The following is a 17,049-nucleotide window of genomic DNA, read 5'->3' as shown; positions in this document are numbered from 1 at the left end:
ATTAGTTATTAGACCTGAAATGAGAGTTTCAAACCTCTGCCAATAGTTTTCAATGTTCCCTTCCCCACTCAGACCCTCTCTGCCAATAACAGCTAGGTTCCCTCCCCACTCAGACCCTCTCTGCCAATAACAGCTAGGTTCCCTCCCCACTCAGACCCTCTCTGCCAATAACAGCTAGGTTCCCGCCCCACTCAGACCCTCTCTGCCAATAACAGCTAGGTTCCCTCCCCACTCAGACCCTCTCTACCAATAACAGCTAGGTTCCCTCCCCACTCAGACCCTCTGTGCCAATAACAGCTAGGTTCCCTCCCCACTCAGACCCTCTCTGCCAATAACAGCTAGGTTCCCTCCCCACTCAGACCCTCTCTGCCAATAACAGCTAGGTTCCCTCCCCACTCAGACCCTCTCTGCCAATAACAGCTAGGTTCCCCTCCTCCACTCAGACCCTCTGTGCCAATAACAGCTAGGTTCCCGCCCCACTCAGACCCTCTGTGCCAATAACCGCTAGGTTCCCCTCCTCCACTCAGACCACTCCTAGTCCTTGCAAAATTCTTGCTTGAGCAATTGCTCTTTGCAAAGAAGATTTTAGATTTTTTTTTTAACCATTTTTAATTCAAAACCAATCAGTTAGTTACTCCATTGTTACCCTGAACTGATTTTGACATTGCCTTACATCTATGTTAATTTTTGTAAAAAAAATGACTGGTAAATGTAACATATTGACATACCTTTCAATCCCACAATGCCCATCACTATTGTACTTATTCATGGCAGGATAAAGGCTGCCGTGAGTTCCCAGTTTTAATTCTGACAAACCTTGTATAGCAAAAGTTAGCATCGTACACAGTTCGATTATTTTCTAAAAGAAAATCATTCATTCAAATGTTACCCCTCTTTGTATATTTTGGATACGTCTTTTTAAAATATATTTTATTTGAGTAAGACAGTTTTTTAATTGTATTATTGCACGGGATCTCATGTTATTAGTTGTCTCAATTCAGGAGGGGAAACTACGATAGGCAGTTTGGGTATGCTGTACTTGGATGATCAGTTTGTCAGTTTGGGTATGCCGTACGTGGATGATCAGTTTGGGTATGCTGTACGTGGATGATCAGTTTGGGTATGCCGTACGTGGATGATCAGTTTGGGTATGCTGTACGTGAATGATCAGTTTGGGTATGCCGTACGTGGATGATCCGTTTGGGTATGCCGTACGTGGATGATCCGTTTGGGTATGCCGCACGTGGTTGATCCGTTTGGGTATGCCGTACGTGGATGATCAGTTTGGGTATGCCGTACGTGGATGATCAGTTTGGGTATGCCGTACGTGGATGATCCGTTTGGGTATGCCGTACGTGGATGATCAGTTTGGGTATGCCGTACGTGGGTGATCAGTTTGGGTATGCCGTACGTGGATGATCCGTTTGGGTATGCCGCACGTGGATGATCCGTTTGGGTATGCCGCACGTGGATGATCCGTTTGGGTATGCCGTACGTGGATGATCAGTTTGGGTATGCCGTACGTGGATGATCAGTTTGGGTATGCCGTACGTGGATGATCAGTTTGGGTATGCCGTACGTGGATGATCAGTTTGGGTATGCCGTACGTGGATGATCCGTTTGGGCATGCCGTACGTGGATGATCCGTTTGTGTATGCCGTACGTGGATGATCCGTTTGGGTATGCCGCACGTGGGTGATCAGTTTGGGTATGCCGTACGTGGATGATCCGTTTGGGTATGCCGCACGTGGATGATCCGTTTGGGTATGCCGCACGTGGATGATCCGTTTGGGTATGCCGTACGTGGGTGATCCGTTTGGGTATGCCGCACGTGGATGATCCGTTTGGGTATGCCGCACGTGGATGATCCGTTTGGGTATGCCGTACGTGGGTGATCCGTTTGGGTATGCCGCACGTGGGTGATCAGTTTGGGTATGCCGTACGTGGATGATCCGTTTGGGTATGCCGTACGTGGATGATCGTACCTAAAGCTACTCAGATATATGCTCTTCTCCTCTGCTGAAGCAAAGCAGAGGTCAAGCCTCAAATGACCTACACCATTTTCTTCATTATGCATTTTATACAAAGCTATGTAGAATTTTATGGGTTGCCAGATTGGAGAAAAAGTACACATTTTTTTTGTTTGTTTTTGGTTTTTGGTGAAGGTGTTTGATTGGGGAATGGAGAATTTATAATGTACACAAACACACACTTTTGTTGTACTCATGTTATAGCCAACTCTTGACTTTTTGTATGAATTATTTTTTATAAAATGTTTGTATCTAGTTGTCATGTATTCATTATGTTTAACTGGTTAAATGTTTGTAGTTTGTATGTTTCAGTAATGATTAACACGGTTAAATAGTCGTGCTTCATTTAGCTTTTGGTATATTTGGCATTTTATACAGTCTGTATTTCACTGAAGAAAGCAATGCAATAAATGGTGAGAAATGCTCAGTCTGAAGCCATTCGGCTGTGGTTTTCACAGCCCGATAATACGGATGTGGGTTTTCACAGCCCGATAATACGGATGTGGGTTTTCACAGCCCGATAATACAGATGTGGGTTTTCACAGCCAGATAATACGGATGTGGGTTTTCACAGCCCGATAATACAGATGTGGGTTTCACAGCCCGATAATACGGATGTGGGTTTCACAGCCAGATAATACGGATGTGGGTTTTCACAGCCCGATAATACAGATGTGGGTTTCACAGCCCGATAATACGGATGTGGGTTTCACAGCCCGATAATACAGATGTGGGTTTCACAGCCCGATAATACAGATGTGGGTTTCACAGCCCGATAATACAGATGTGGGTTTTCACAGCCCGATAATACGGATGTGGGTTTTCACAGCCCGATAATACGGATGTGGGTTTTCACAGCCCGATAATACGGATGTGGGTTTTCACAGCCCGATAATACAGATGTGGGTTTTACAGCCCGATAATACGGATGTGGGTTTCACAGCCCGATAATACGGATGCGGGTTTTCACAGCCCGATAATACAGATGTGGGTTTCACAGCCCGATAATACGGATGTGGGTTTCACAGCCCGATAATACGGATGTGGGTTTCACAGCCCGATAATACGGATGTGGGTTTCACAGCCCGATAATACGGATGCGGGTTTTCACAGCCCGATAATACGGATGTGGGTTTCACAGCCCGATAATACGGATGTGGGTTTCACAACCCGATAATACGGATGTGGGTTTCACAGCCCGATAATAATCGGTTATAATCACCTTAAGGGTTTATTTTGTAACCTCTGGGGGGTATAACATGTTGTGGCAAAGTGGTATAGGAGAGTAAGTATTTGGTCACCTACAAACAAGCAAGACTTCTGGCTCCCACAGATCTGTAACTTCTTCTTTAAGAGGCTCCTCTGTCCTCCACTCATTACCTGTATTTGGGGCTGTTTTTCTGCAAAGGGACCAGGACGACTGATCCGTGTAAAGGAAAGAATGAATGGGGCCATGTATCGTGAGATTTTGAGTGAAAACCTCCTTCCATCAACAAGGGCATTGAAGATGAAACGTGGCTGGGTCTTTCAGCATGACAATGATCCCAAACACACCGCCCGGGCAACGAAGGAGTGGCTTCGTAAAAAGCATTTCAAGGTCCTGGAGTGGCCTAGCTAGTCTCCAGATCTCAACCCCATAGAAAATCTTTGGAGGGAGTTGAAAGTCCGTGTTGCCCAGCAACAGCCCCAAAACATCACTGCTCTAGAGGAGATCTGCATGGAGGAGTGGGCCAAAATACCAGCAACAGTGTGTGAACCTTGTGAAGACTTACAGAAAACGTTTGACCTCTGTCATTGCCAACAAAGGGTATAAGCCTTGCCAAGGCTTTCGACTCTGTCAATCACCGTATTCTTATCGGCAGACTCAGTAGCCTCGGTTTTTCGGATGACTGCCTTGCCTGGTTCACCAATTACTTTGCAGACAGAGTTCAGTGTGTCAAATCGGAGGGCATGCTGTCCGGTCCTCTGGCAGTCCTCTGGCAGTCTCTATGGGGGTGCCACAGGGTTCAATTCTCGGGCCGACTCTTTTCTCTGTATATATCAATGATGTTTCTCATGCTGCGGGCGATTCCCTGATCCACCTCTACGCAGACGACACCATTCTATATACTTCCGGCCCGTCCTTGGACACTGTGCTATCTAACCTCCAAACGAGCTTCAATGCCATACAGCACTCCTTCCGTGGCCTCCAACTGCTCTTAAACGCTAGTAAAACCAAATGCATGCTTTTCAACCGTTCGCTGCCTGCACCCGCACGCCTGACCAGCATCACCACCCTGGATGGTTCCGACCTTGAATATGTGGACATCTATAAGTACCTAGGTGTCTGGCTAGACTCTAAACTCTCCTTCCAGACCCATATCAAACATCTCCAATCGAAAATCAAATCAAGAGTCGGCTTTCTATTCCGCAACAAAGCCTCCTTCACTCACGCCGCCAAACTTACCCTAGTAAAACTGACTATCCTACCGATCCTCGACTTCGGCGATGTCATCTACAAAATTGCTTCCAACACTCTACTCAGCAAACTGGATGCAGTTTATCACAGTGCCATCCGTTTTGTCACTAAAGCACCTTATACCACCCACCACTGCGACTTGTATGCTCTAGTCGGCTGGCCCTCGCTACATATTCGTCGCCAGACCCACTGGCTCCAGGTCATCTACAAGTCCATGCTAGGTAAAGCTCCGCCTTATCTCAGTTCACTGGTTACGATGGCAACACCCATCCGTAGCACGCGCTCCAGCAGGTGTATCTCACTGATCATCCCTAAAGCCAACACCTCATTTGGCCGCCTTTCGTTCCAGTTCTCTGCTGCCTGTGATTGGAACGAATTGCAAAAATCGCTGAAGTTGGAGACTTTTATCTCCCTCACCAACTTCAAACATCTGCTATCTGAGCAGCTAACCGATCGCTGCAGCTGTACATAGTCTATTGGTAAATAGCCCACCCATTTTCACCTACCTCATCCCCATACTGTTTTTATTTATTTATTTTTCTGCTCTTTTGCACACCAATATCTCTACTTGTACATAACCATCTGATCATTTATCACTGATATGCATTGATATGGTTTAATTGATCATAGTCCAGACTGGTTATAGATGTGGTTTAATTGATTATAGTCCAAGCGCATTATAGTTATTTCTTAATTGATTATAGTCCAGACTCGTTATAGATATGTCTTAATTGATTATAGTCCAGACTCGTTATAGATATGTCTTAATTGATTATAGTCCAGACTCGTTGTAGTTATGTCTTAATTGATTATAGTCCAGACTCGTTATAGATGGATCAATTAAGATATATCTATCTACAGGCGCTACTAAAAAAAATGGAGCCCTGGATTTCTTAATCCGGCCCTGAGCCTCACTGCTTGTTACTGTAAACAGACCGTCACTGCTTGTTACTGTAAACAGACCCTAACTGCTTGTTACTGTAAACAGACCGTCACTGCTTGTTACTGTAAACAGACCGTCACTGCTTGTTATTGTAAACAGACCCTAACTGCTTGTTACTGTAAACAGACCCTAACTGCTTGTTACTGTAAACAGACCGTCACTGCTTGTTACTGTAAACAGACCGTCACTGCTTGTTATTGTAAACAGACCGTCACTGCTTGTTACTGTAAACAACCGTCACTGCTTGTTACTGTAAACAGACCGTCACTGCTTGTTACTGTAAACAGACCGTCACTGCTTGTTACTGTAAACAGACCGTCACTGCTTGTTATTGTAAACAGACCGTCACTGCTTGTTACTGTAAACAGACCGTCACTGCTTGTTACTGTAAACAGACCCTAACTAAGTTGTTACTGTAAACAGACCGTCACTGCTTGTTACTGTAAACAGACCGTCACTGCTTGTTACTGTAAACAGACCGTCACTGCTTGTTACTGTAAACAGACCGTCACTGCTTGTTATTGTAAACAGACCGTCACTGCTTGTTACTGTAAACAGACCGTCACTGCTTGTTACTGTAAACAGACCCTAACTAAGTTGTTACTGTAAACAGACCGTCACTGCTTGTTACTGTAAACAGACCGTCACTGCTTGTTACTGTAAACAGACCCTAACTAAGTTGTTACTGTAAACAGACCGTCACTGCTTGTTACTGTAAAAAGACCGTCACTGCTTGTTATTGTAAACAGACCCTAACTAAGTTGTTACTGTAAACAGACCGTCACTGCTTGTTACTGTAAAAAGACCGTCACCGCTTGTTATTGTAAACAGACCCTAACTAAGTTGTTACTGTAAACAGACCGTCACTGCTTGTTACTGTAAACAGAGTGAATGTTCCTTTTTGATAAACGGTATGTATTCTTCATCGGTTTTGTTAATTTCCTCTAAACTGAAGACTAAAGAGATGATTGTGGACTACAGGGAAAGGAGGACCGAGCACGCCCCCATTCTCATCAAAGGGGCCGTAGTGGAGCAGGTTGAGAGCTTCAAGTTCCTTGGTGTCCACATCACCAACAAACTATCATGGTCCAAATACAGTTGCACCATCGAGAGCATCCTAACTGGTTGCATCACTGCCTGGTATAGCAACTGCTCAGCCTCCGACCACAAGGCACTACAGAGGGTAGTGCATACGGCCCAGTACATCACTGGGGCCAAGCTTCCAGGACCTCTATACCAGGCATTGTCAGAGGAAGGCCCTAAAAATTGTCAAAGACCCCAGTCATAGATGGTTCTCTCTCCTACCGCAGGGCAAGCGGTACCGGAGGCTTCTCAACCGTTTTTACCCCCAAACCATAAGACCCGGACTATCTGCATTGTGTGTGTCCCCCCCCAACCCCTCTTTTACACTGCTGCTACTCTCTGTTTATCAAATATGCATAGTCACTTTAACTATACATTCATGTACAAACTACCTCAATTGGGCCAACTAACCGGTGTCTGTATATAGCCTCTCTACTGTATATAGCCCCTCTACTGTATATAGCCCCTCTACTGTATATAGCCCCTCTACTGTATATAGCCTCCCTACTGTATGTAGCCCCTCTACTGTATATAGCCTCTCTACTGTATATAGCCTCTACTGTATATAGCCTCTACTGTATATAGCCCCTCTACTGTATATAGCCTCACTACTGTATATAGCCTCACTACTGTATATAGCCTCTACTGTATATAGCCCCTCTACTGTATATAGCCTCCCTACTGTATATAACCTCGCTACTGTATATAGTCTCTACTGTATATAGCCTCACTACTGTATATAGCCTCACTACTGTATATAGCCCCTCTACTGTATATAACCTCCCTACTGTTTATAACCTCGCTACTGTATATAGCCTCTACTGTATATAGCCTCTACTGTATATAGCCCCTCTACTGTATATAGCCCCTCTACTGTATATAGCCTCACTACTGTATATAGCCTCACTACTGTATATAGCCTCCCTACTGTATATAACCTCGCTACTGTATATAGTCTCTACTGTATATAGCCTCACTACTGTATATAGCCTCACTACTGTATATAGCCTCCCTACTGTATATAGCCCCTCTACTGTATATAACCTCCCTACTGTTTATAACCTCGCTACTGTATATAGCCTCTATTGTATATAGCCTCACTACTGTATATAGCCTCACTACTGTATATAACCTCCCTACTGTTTATAACCTCGCTACTGTATATAGCCTCTACTGTATATAGTCTCTACTGTATATAGCCCCTCTACTGTATATAACCTCCCTACTGTTTATAACCTCGCTACTGTATATAGCCTCTACTGTATATAGTCTCTACTATATATAGCCTCACTACTGTATATAGCCTCACTACTGTATATAGCCCCTCTACTGTATATAACCTCCCTACTGTTTATAACCTCGCTACTGTATATAGCCTCTATTGTATATAGCCTCACTACTGTATATAGCCTCTCTACTGTATATAGCCCCTCTACTGTATATAGCCTCCCTACTGTATATAACCTCGCTACTGTATATAGCCCCTCTACTGTATATAGCCTCCCTACTGTATGTAGCCTCTCTACTGTATATAGCCTCTCTACTGTATATAGCCCCTCTACTGTATACAGCCTCTCTACTGTATATAGCCCCTCTACTGTATATAGCCTCTCTACTGTATATAGCCTCTACTGTATATAGCCTCACTACTGTATGTAGCCTCTCTACTGTATATAGCCCCTCTACTGTTATAACCTCTCTACTGTATATAGCCTCTCTACTGTATATAGCCCCTCTACTGTATAGAGCCTCTCTACTGTATATAGCCTCTCTACTGTATATAGCCCCTCTACTGTATAGAGCCTCTCTACTGTATATAGCCTCTCTACTGTATATAGCCTCTACTGTATATAGCCTCTCTACTGTATATAGCCTCACTACTGTATAGAGCCTCTACTGTATATAGCCTCGCTACTTTTATAGCCTTGCTACTTTTATAGCCTCTACTGTATACAGCCTCTCTACTGTATATAGCCTCTACTGTATATAGCCTCGCTACTTTTATAGCCTCGCTACTTTTATAGCCTTGCTACTTTTATAGCCTTGCTACTTTTATAGCCTCTACTGTATATAGTCGTTCTACTGTATATAACCTCGCTACTGTATATAGCCTAACTACTGTATATAGCCTCTCTACTGTATACAGCCTCTCTACTGTATATAGTCTCTCTACTGTATATAGCCCCTCTACTGTATATAGCCCCTCTACTGTATATAGCCTCTCACCTGTTGTATTCAGCATTTCACTGTAAAGTCTACTACACCTGTTGTATTCAGCATTTCACTGTGAGGTCTACTACACCTGTTGTATTCAGCATTTCACTGTGAGGTCTACTACACCTGTTGTATTCAGCATTTCACTGTAAGGTCTACTACACCTGTTGTATTCAGCATTTCACTGTAAGGTCTACTACACCTGTTGTATTCAGCATTTCACTGTAAGGTCTACTACACCTGTTGTATTCAGCATTTCACTGTAAGGTCTACTACACCTGTTGTATTCAGCATTTCACTGTAAGGTCTACTACACCTGTTGTATTCAGCATTTCACTGTAAGGTCTACTACACCTGTTGTATTCAGCATTTCACTGTGAGGTCTACTACCCCTGTTGTATTCAGCATTTCACTGTAAGGTCTACTACACCTGTTGTATTCAGCATTTCACTGTAAGGTCTACTACACCTGTTGTATTCAGCATTTCACTGTAAGGTCTACTACACCTGTTGTATTCAGCATTTCACTGTAAGGTCTACTACACCTGTTGTATTCAGCATTTCACTGTAAGGTCTACTACACCTGTTGTATTCAGCATTTCACTGTAAGGTCTACTACACCTGTTGTATTCAGCATTTCACTGTGAGGTCTACTACCCCTGTTGTATTCAGCATTTCACTGTAAGGTCTACTACACCTGTTGTATTCAGCATTTCACTGTAAGGTCTACTACACCTGTTGTATTCAGCATTTCACTGTGAGGTCTACTACACCTGTTGTATTCAACATTTCACTGTAAGGTCTACTACACCTGTTGTATTCAGCATTTCACTGTAAGGTCTACTACACCTGTTGTATTCAGCATTTCACTGTCAGGTCTACTACACCTGTTGTATTCAGCATTTCACTGAGGTCTACTACACCTGTTGTATTCAGCATTTCACTGTTAAAGTCTACTACACCTGTTGTATTCAGCATTTCACTGTAAGGTCTACTACACCTGTTGTATTCAGCATTTCACTGTCAGGTCTACTACACCTGTTGTATTCAGCATTTCACTGTAAGGTCTACTACACCTGTTGTATTCAGCATTTCACTGTAAGGTCTACTACACCTGTTGTATTCAGCATTTCACTGTAAGGTCTACTACACCTGTTGTATTCAGCATTTCACTGTAAGGTCTACTACACCTGTTGTATTCAGCATTTCACTGTTAAAGTCTACTACACCTGTTGTATTCAGCATTTCACTGTAAGGTCTACTACACCTGTTGTATTCAGCATTTCACTGTGAGGTCTACTACACCTGTTGTATTCAGCATTTCACTGTGAGGTCTACTACACCTGTTGTATTCAGCATTTCACTGTTAAAGTCTACTACACCTGTTGTATTCAGCATTTCACTGTAAGGTCTACTACACCTGTTGTATTCAGCATTTCACTGTAAGGTCTACTACACCTGTTGTAATTCAGCATTTCACTGTAAGGTCTACTACACCTGTTGTATTCAGCATTTCACTGTAAGGTCTACTACACCTGTTGTATTCAGCATTTCACTGTTAAAGTCTACTACACCTGTTGTATTCAGCATTTCACTGTAAGGTCTACTACACCTGTTGTATTCAGCATTTCACTGTGAGGTCTACTACACCTGTTGTATTCAGCATTTCACTGTGAGGTCTACTACACCTGTTGTATTCAGCATTTCACTGTGATGTCTACTACACCTGTTGTATTCAGCATTTCACTGTTAAAGTCTACTACACCTGTTGTATTCAGCATTTCACTGTAAGGTCTACTACACCTGTTGTATTCAGCATTTCACTGTAAGGTCTACTACACCTGTTGTATTCAGCATTTCACTGTAAGGTCTACTACACCTGTTGTATTCAGCACGTGACAAATAAACGTTGATTTGATTTATATGACTCGTCCAGTAGTCCAACAGAACAGGCCCCGTTTAGAAGTCCAGACAGTTGTAGTCCAACAGAACAGGCCCTGTTTAGAAGTCCAGACAGTTGTAGTCCAACAGAACAGGCCCCGTTTAGAAGTCCAGACAGTTGTAGTCCAACAGAACAGGCCCTGTTTAGAAGTCCAGACAGTTGTAGTCCAACAGAACCGGTCCCGTTTAGAAGTCCAGACAGTTGTAGTCCAACAGAACAGGCCCTGTTTAGAAGTCCAGACAGTTGTAGTCCAACAGAACAGGCCCTGTTTAGAAGTCCAGACAGTTTTAGAGGAAGCGTACAAATTGCATCTCATTTTCGTTTCAGTATCTGCCAGTGGGACTGAAGAATAAGATAACTGTGATCTTTACAAACATTTTTTATTTTATACCTGAGCTGTCAGTTTTTTTTTATCTTGTTTTTCTTAATACTCTATTAGCTGGTAGTCAAATCTGACACACGCCAAACTGCAGATAGGTGGCGGCAACGTATCAGGAAGTGACAAAAATCCATGTTGATTTTAAGGTCAAAACAAAATACAGATGGCATTGGAAAGGTCAATCACAGCACAGATTTAATCTACATAAATGTAAGTTCCCTATGCCCATGTAGGTTGTGCTTCAAACATGACAATGGGACTGTTTCAGGTCATTTCAGGCCATGTTGGACACGGCCCAACAAACCTATGTAGGTTGTGCTTCTACCATGACAATGGGACTGTTTCAGGTCATTTCCATGTTGGACACGGCCCAACAAACCTATGCTCACCTTTTTATATTCTGACATCGTATGTTGGGAGAACAATAGACTCAGCTATTAGAAATATCACATAGACAGACCATCATTACTGTTCTTGCAGGCTGATAGGCTGATTGTTCTAATTAAGATGCTGATAGGCTGATTGTTCTAATTAAGATGCTGATAGGCTGATTGTTCTAATTAAGATGCTGATAGGCTGATTGTTCTAATGAAGATGCTGATAGGCTGATTGTTCTAATTAAGATGCTGATAGGCTGATTGTTCTAATTAAGATGCTGATAGGCTGATTGTTCTAATTAAGATGCTGATAGGCTGATTGTTCTAATTAAGATGCTGATAGGCTGATTGTTCTAATGAAGATGCTGATAGGCTGATTGTTCTAATTAAGATGCTGATAGGCTGATTGTTCTAATTAAGATGCTGATAGGCTGATTGTTCTAATTAAGATGCTGATAGGCTGATTGTTCTAATTAAGATGCTGATAGGCTGATTGTTCTAATTAAGATGCTGATAGGCTGTTCTAATTAAGATGCTGATAGGCTGATTGTTCTAATTAAGATGCTGATAGGCTGATTGTTCTAATTAAGATGCTGATAGGCTGATTGTTCTAATTAAGATGCTGATAGGCTGATTGTTCTAATTAAGATGCTGATAGGCTGATTGTTCTAATTAAGATGCTGATAGGCTGATTGTTCTAATTAAGATGCTGATAGGCATTATTAAGTAGGTCATGTAAAAAGCTTAGCACAGAATATTTTTGACCATCCTTTAATTATTCATACCTCCTCAACTCCCAACTTGGAACAAAACACAACTTTTTTTATTTATGTTTTATTGTACCTTTATCTAACGAGGCAAGTCAGTTAAGAACAAATTCTTATTTTCAATGACAGATTTGTACCTTGTCAGCTGGGGGATTCCAACGCTCTAACCACTAGGCTACCTGCCTCCCTCCTCTAACCACTAGGCTACCTGCCTCCTCTAACCACTAGGCTACACTGCCTCCTCTAACCACTAGGCTACCTGCCTCCTCTAACCACTAGGCTACCTGCCTCCTCTAACCACTAGGCTACCTGCCTCCTCTAACCACTAGGCTACACTGCCTCCTCTAACCACTAGGCTACACTGCCTCCTCTAACCACTAGGCTACCTGCCTCCTCTAACCACTAGGCTACACTGCCTCCTCTAACCACTAGACTACCTGCCTCCTCTAACCACTAGGCTACACTGCCTCCTCTAACCACTAGACTACCTGCCTCCTCTAACCACTAGGCTACCTGTCTCCTCTAACCACTAGGCTACCTGCCTCCTCTAACCACTAGGCTACCTGCCTCCTCTAACCACTAGGCTACACTGCCTCCTCTAACCACTAGACTACCTGCCTCCTCTAACCACTAGGCTACCTGCCTCCTCTAACCACTAGGCTACCTGCCTCCTCTAACCACTAGGCTACCTGCCTCCTCTAACCACTAGGCTACCTGCCTCCTCTAACCACTAGGCTACCTGCCTCCTCTAACCACTAGGATACCTCCCTCCTCTAACCACTAGGCTACCTGCCTCCTCTAACTACTAGGATACCTCCCTCCTCTAACCACTAGACTACCTGCCTCCTCTAACCACTAGGCTACCTGCCTCCTCTAACCACTAGGCTACCTGCCTCCTCTAACCACTAGGCTACCTGCCTCCTCTAACCACTACCGCCCACGTCTCGTTGCAGGGGGCGGGACTTTGGAGTGGACACCCACCTGTCTCAATCAACGAGAGAAGATTTTAAATAGACCAAAATGGTGGCATACACATTGTTGGATAACTGCATTTTTCCCGTATCATGTTCAACACCATGTATAAGTGACTTAGTTGAGCTTCACAATCAATTTGAAATACTTTTCAATGTTGTGAACGTGAGGCGCGAAAAAAATGCTAATATCGGTACCAGGACTTGAATGGGATTTGCGTCCAGAAATGCTAAAACGTTAGCATTTGTAAACCGTGCCAGGGAAACTAAACCACAGCATGGATTGCTGTCCTACCTCCATAGACTGCTTACAGGGTGAGGGTTTGAGTGAACTATCCCTTAAATCATCGACTTACAATAACTTATTCCTCTAAATATAAACTATTCTCATAGGCTACACATTGACCACAAAAGCAAGACATTTAAAATAATAATAATAATAATTTTAATCTGTGAAATTGTACAGGTAGCCTACAAACTGTTTACAGCATTAAAAAGCATTTGTAAAAAAATTGCATGATTTTTTTATCCAAAATATATTTAATTTTTTGGAGAAAAAAAATATATGTTTTTGCAAGTTATGTATACTGCAGTATCTTGCATAATTCCACTGCTACACACATGCATATTCTATCCTATTTCTAAATGCAATGTCTGTCAGTCTTACTGTGCCACAAAAAATATGCATGATTGTCACTGGTTGGCTGTGAATGCAGTATAAATTCATCAGGTCAAACGTGTTCTTTCTTCAACTGAAGCCAGTAGCGTTCGTTATATGATGTCGTCGTAGCTCTATAGTGTGAATAGGCTCATTCATTGTATACAATTGTTACAGGATCACCTCTGTAAATGAAAAACACTTTCTTACAAACACCCAGGGGCTCTACATGATTCAGAATTTGACCTACGTGCCGGTAACGATACGTTAGGAACGATCCGTTTTCAGATGATCATTACACAACATAGTGTCCGTATGAGCTTGTTTTCGTAACAACAACCCTGGGATCTGGGAAGCCACAATGGCTTTTTATTGGCTCCCGAAAGGATTCTGATCGTCCAGTTCGGGAGGGGCTGCACGAGCCACGGACCCCCGTATTGAACTCATCATAGGTCTTATTCCATGCGTTATGTTCTGATCCCAAATGGCACCCTACTCCCTTAATAGTGCACTACTATATGGGCCCTGGCCAAAAAGTAGTGCACTAAATAGGGCGTAGGGTGCCATTTGGGACACAGTCTATTATATTATCATTCCCTGGTTGCTGGTACTCGGTCTGTCATTGATGTTCATACTGTCGTTTCTCCCTCGTTGCTGGTACTCAGTCTCTTATAGAACCTGCGCCATGACTGCAGTGTTTTGCCTGACCATATCCAAAACCCGGAGGTGATGCCGACAATCAAAGTCATCAAATACTTGATCATGAAGACAGTAAAGTCTGGGGTCATGAGCGCAAAATTGTTTGGTGGACAAGGCACAGCAAACCTTTTACAGATCTGTGTATGCCAAGTTTTCTCCCACTGTTCACGGAACGCCTGCTCGTAGAAGTAACAGGCTATGATGATCGTGGCAGGAACGGTGTAGAGGACACTGAACACTCCGATCCGAACCATAAGCTTCTCCAGCTTCTCCGTCTTGGTTCCGTCGTGTTTCATGATAGTTCTGATCCGGAACAGAGAGACAAATCCTGCGAGAAGGAACGACGTCCCTATAAACAAGTAGACAAAAAGAGGTGCCAGAACAAAACCACGCAAGGAATCCACACTGTTGATGCCCACATAACACACCCCTGTGAGTAGATCTCCATCCACCTGTCCCATGGCCAGGATGGTAATCGTTTTAACAGCGGGTACAGCCCAGGCAGCGAGGTGGAAATACGGAGAGTTGGCCTCAATGGCTTCATGCCCCCACTTCATGCCGGCAGAGAGGAACCATGTGAAGGACAGAATCACCCACCATATAGAGCTGGCCATGCCGAAGAAATACAGAATCATAAAGAGAATTGTACAGCCCTCCTTCTTAGTTCCCTGAGCTACAGTCTTATAACCAGTATCCTTGAATTTATCAACACATACCACTTTCTCCTCTAAGATGAACCCGGCGGCGTAGGCAGTGGCCACCATGAAGTAACAGCCGGAGAGGAAGATGATAGGCCTCTCCGGGTAGCAGAACCGTCTCATGTCCACTAGATAGGTCAGCACTGTGAACAGGGTGCTCACACAGCACAGAATGGACCAGATCCCGACCCAGAGCCGGCCAAACTTCACCTCCTCCTCCCGAAAATACATCAACCCGTTGATCTTGGTGGGCTCGCAAGGCGCGCCGCAGTCCTTAACCCCCATAAAATAGTAGTTCAGATAGTTGGGCACCTGCAGTTGTAGCGGGCAGGAGAACTCCTGTTGCTGGCTCGGTCGACCCATATTGGGGGGTAGAGTCATGAGCTCAGGAAGGTAGGGTGTTGGGTACGAGGTGGCGCTACCGGTGTCCGAGGTGTTTTGACCCACACAGATCTCTCCCGCTCCGTGGACGGGGAAGTTCTCACAGCGGAGCCTCTCCGGCCACTGGAAACCGAACTTATTCATCAGGGCCTCGCAGCCTTGTCTCGCCCGCTCACACAGAGACCTGCACGGCGGGATAGCCTGCTCGAGCACCGTACAGACCGGCGCGTACATAGAACACAGGAAGAACTTCAGGTCCATGGAACACTGGACCTTGACGAGCGGGTAGAACTGGTGCACCTCAAGCCCGGCGTCTTCCTGGTTCGTGTGACCGAGGAGATTCGGCATGATGGTCTGGTTATAGGCGATGTCCGTACAGAGGGGTATGGAGATGGGCTGGCAGAAGCCGTGTTCGGGTATAGAGATGCCCTTCTCACCGTGGGACTGGCCTGAACACAATGGGAAAAGCGCACACAAGATCACCAGCGCACAACGCGCCGTGCCTGCCCAATGAGCCGATTCCACCATAGTTAAAATAAAAAACATTGAATAAAATCCTAAATGTAAAAAATGCTCCTTTTCAAAAACTCGAGATTCATATATACCAGAAAAATGATCTCTTACATATAAAACGGTTTTCGCTTTTCTGTCTCGAGCCTACACTGCTTGTACAAGTTCACAAAACCGTGCGCATGGTCTCCGTATTCTCATGACTTCTTGGTCTCAGGTCTTTGTAAATAGCTGTAGAAAAAGGTACTCATTTGAGTTAGAAAAATGTTCTCCTTTGCGTTTCCTTCTCGGGATCAGCAGCGTAAAAAGTTATTCACTGTCTCCTTAGTTAAAATGAAGGTTCCACAGCGCGCATCTCCTCGCTTGTGTTGGAGATCGTTACGCATGTAAATGTATTAAATATTGTTAAATTAAAGTTGCAGTTTTCTTATCGTGCACACTGTCCATAGCGGTGCCTTGCTGGACACTACAAAGTTGGAGCTGTGGCACACAAAAGAGCACACGATGATGTGACGTCGGTTTCTAGTTACCCCTCATTCACAAGCCACAATGTAAGGGCGGGGCGCCTGAAAACCATGGGGTCTCCCGACTAATCACAGGGTTTGTTTTCCTTTGCGTCTCCTTCCTGATTGGATTGAGGGAATTATGGCAAACGGGTTGTTTAATTTATTTTTATCCCCTTTATTTTTTTTCTCCCGAATTATTTTTTATTTTATTTTATTAAACTTAAAAAGCCCATTCCTGAAATATTTTTGGTGCATAATCTCAAATCTAAATGTATTTGTCACATGCTTCATAGACAACACATGTAGATTTAACAGTGAAATGCTGCTGATTTATGGGTCCATTTACAACAGAGTTCAAGATGAAACATTAAAACGCAAATAGATAACATGGTTATATACAGGAAGTAGTCAATAACATGGTTATATACAGGAAG

The 17,049-nt window shown here is 43.8% G+C and overlaps 1 protein-coding gene and 1 long non-coding RNA gene across 2 annotated transcripts; one reads left to right on the top strand and one right to left on the bottom strand.

Moving 5' to 3' along the window:
- Nucleotides 1-299: 299 nt before the first annotated feature.
- LOC118943621 lies at nucleotides 300-2,454 on the top strand. The gene is made up of 2 exons (XR_005038905.1): nucleotides 300-467; nucleotides 509-2,454. It is a non-coding gene; the product is annotated as an uncharacterized LOC118943621 (long non-coding RNA).
- An 11,130-nt stretch (nucleotides 2,455-13,584) lies between these two features.
- Nucleotides 13,585-16,613, bottom strand: fzd7a (frizzled class receptor 7a). Its single transcript, XM_021595481.2, has one exon. The coding sequence runs from the start codon at nucleotides 16,143-16,145 to the stop codon at nucleotides 14,451-14,453; it is 1,695 nt and encodes a 564-aa protein (XP_021451156.2). The 5' UTR covers nucleotides 16,146-16,613; the 3' UTR covers nucleotides 13,585-14,450.
- Between the last annotated feature and the right edge of the window lie 436 nt (nucleotides 16,614-17,049).

The sequence above is a fragment of the Oncorhynchus mykiss genome, chromosome 22 (assembly GCF_013265735.2).
Source record: "Oncorhynchus mykiss isolate Arlee chromosome 22, USDA_OmykA_1.1, whole genome shotgun sequence".
NCBI lineage: Eukaryota > Metazoa > Chordata > Actinopteri > Salmoniformes > Salmonidae > Oncorhynchus > Oncorhynchus mykiss.
Note: the sequence above shows the minus strand (reverse complement) of the source record. Positions and strands in the feature narration are given on the sequence as shown.